Genomic DNA, 1,956 nt, shown 5'->3' with positions numbered 1-1,956 from the left:
CATGCGTTGGGGTTCGGGGTGCTGCATGTGGGGCTGGGGTTTAGGGGGGCTGGCGTGCTGCAGGCTGCGATTTGGGGGGCTTGGGGTTAGGGTGCATCCTGCTGCAGTGTGGGATGAGGGTTCTGCAGGCTGGGGCTTGAGGGGTTGGGATCAAGGACCCGCAGCCCCGGCTCTGGGGTTGGGGTGCTGCCAGGCGGGGAGTTGGGGTACCGCATGCCGTGCCATGATACCGTCCCTGCAGGGTGTGACTGCAACGAGCACTCACAGCGGTGCCACTTCGACATGGCCGTCTTCCTGGCCACGGGGAACACCAGTGGGGCCGTGTGTGACGGCTGCCAGCACAACACCATGGGTCGTCACTGCCACCTCTGCAAGCCCTTCTACTACCGGCACCCCCCCTCCGACATCCGTGCCCCCACTGCCTGTGCCCGTGAGTGCCACAGGACCACGGCTTGTCCCAGCCCCACGGCTCCCAGTGCCACCACCCCAGCCCCCTGGCTGCCGTAGCTCCTTGCGGTCTCTCTCTTGGCAGCATGCGACTGCGTCCCGGCAGGCTCGCTGGACGGAGGCGCCTGTGATGGGCACACGGACGTGGCACTGGGCATGATTGCAGGGCAGTGCCGCTGCAAGGAGAACGTGGCCGGTCCCCGCTGTGACCGCTGCAGGCACGGTGCCTACGGCCTCAGCCATGGCGACCCGCAGGGCTGTCAGCGTGAGCTGGGACCCAGGGATGGGCACGAGAGGATGTGGGGTGGAGGGATGGGGATGGAGAGATGTGAGATGGAGGGATGGTAATGAAGGGATGAGGTTGGAGAGATGTGGGATGGAGGGATGAGGATGGAGGGATGTGGGATAGAGGGATGGTGATGGAGGGGTGAGGATGGAGGGATGTGGGATGGAGGAATAGTGATGGATGGATGTGGGATGCAGGGATGGAGATGGAGGGTTGTGGGATGGAGGGATGTAGATGGATGAATGGGGACAGAGAGATGGTGACGGAGGGATGGAAGGACACGGGATGGGGAGGGAAGGCCGTGAAGCCTGAAGCCCGTGGGCTGCCGTGCCATGTGGCAGCACCTCATGTGTGGGTGTGCGTGTGTGTGTGTGGGGCAGCATGCAGGTGTGACCCACGAGGCACGGTGGCGGGCAGCTCCCCCTGCGACCCCATCAGCGGAGACTGCTACTGCAAACGCTTCGTGGCCGGGCGCTCCTGCAGCGAGTGCGTGGTGAGTGTCCCAGTCTGCCCCACACCACGTTCCATGGCCCTGACTCTCCCCAGCCCTACGGCAACCCTCAGGGTCGGGCTGGCCCCACACCTGCCCCATGCGTCCCCCCTTTTCAAATGCAGAGAGAGGGGGAGGGATGGGGAGATGAGGGAGGGATCTCCATCCCCAGAGATGGAAGGATGGGGACAGGGATGGAGGGAGGGACGTGGAGAGGGAGAGAAGGATGGATGAGTGTGGACAGAGCCAGGCAGATGGATGGACAGAGGGATGAGCCGATCACCCCCAGGTGCTCCATGGAGGATGGGGCTTGTCCCTGCCGTCCCCACCTCATGGGGCGGCAGTGCAACCAGGTGCAGCCCGGCTTCTTCTGCGCCCCTCTTGACTACTACACCTACGAGGCCGAGCGGGCCACCGGCCATGGCCATAGCCACCCCCAGCTCCCGGTGAGTCTTCCGGAGGGTATCTCTGCGCCCCCAGCCTGGGCTTGTGCATGGCTGTCACCGTGCACCATGCTCCATGCATGGCTGTCACCATACTCCATGCATGGCTGTCACCCCGTCCTGCATGTGGCTGTCACCGTGCCCTCTGCATGGCTGTCCCAACGCATGGCCACCCGTCCCCTGACCCCATCCCCGCAGGGCGCCATCCGGGCAGAGGTGCCCCAGGACTGCCTGGAGTATGACACTGGGGAGTCGGGGGGGCGGAAGGGGCGCTCGCGGCACCAGCGCAG

The 1,956-nt window shown here is 65.2% G+C and overlaps 1 protein-coding gene across 1 annotated transcript in view; it reads left to right on the top strand.

Moving 5' to 3' along the window:
* The window catches only part of LOC104293088 (laminin subunit beta-2-like), a 23,333-nt gene that overhangs the window by 11,644 nt on the left and 9,733 nt on the right, over positions 1–1,956 (top strand). Inside the window, exons 8-12 of the mRNA XM_009892550.1 lie at positions 156–430; positions 533–712; positions 1,114–1,230; positions 1,446–1,669; positions 1,865–1,952. Of these exons, the coding sequence (XP_009890852.1) occupies positions 156–430; positions 533–712; positions 1,114–1,230; positions 1,446–1,669; positions 1,865–1,952 (884 nt within the window). The remainder of the gene's footprint in view (positions 1–155; positions 431–532; positions 713–1,113; positions 1,231–1,445; positions 1,670–1,864; positions 1,953–1,956) is intronic.

Source organism: Charadrius vociferus, unplaced genomic scaffold (assembly GCF_000708025.1).
Source record: "Charadrius vociferus isolate BGI_N301 unplaced genomic scaffold, ASM70802v2 scaffold119, whole genome shotgun sequence".
NCBI lineage: Eukaryota > Metazoa > Chordata > Aves > Charadriiformes > Charadriidae > Charadrius > Charadrius vociferus.
The sequence above is the reverse complement of the archived record's forward strand: the minus strand, read 5'-3'. Positions and strand labels throughout refer to the sequence as shown.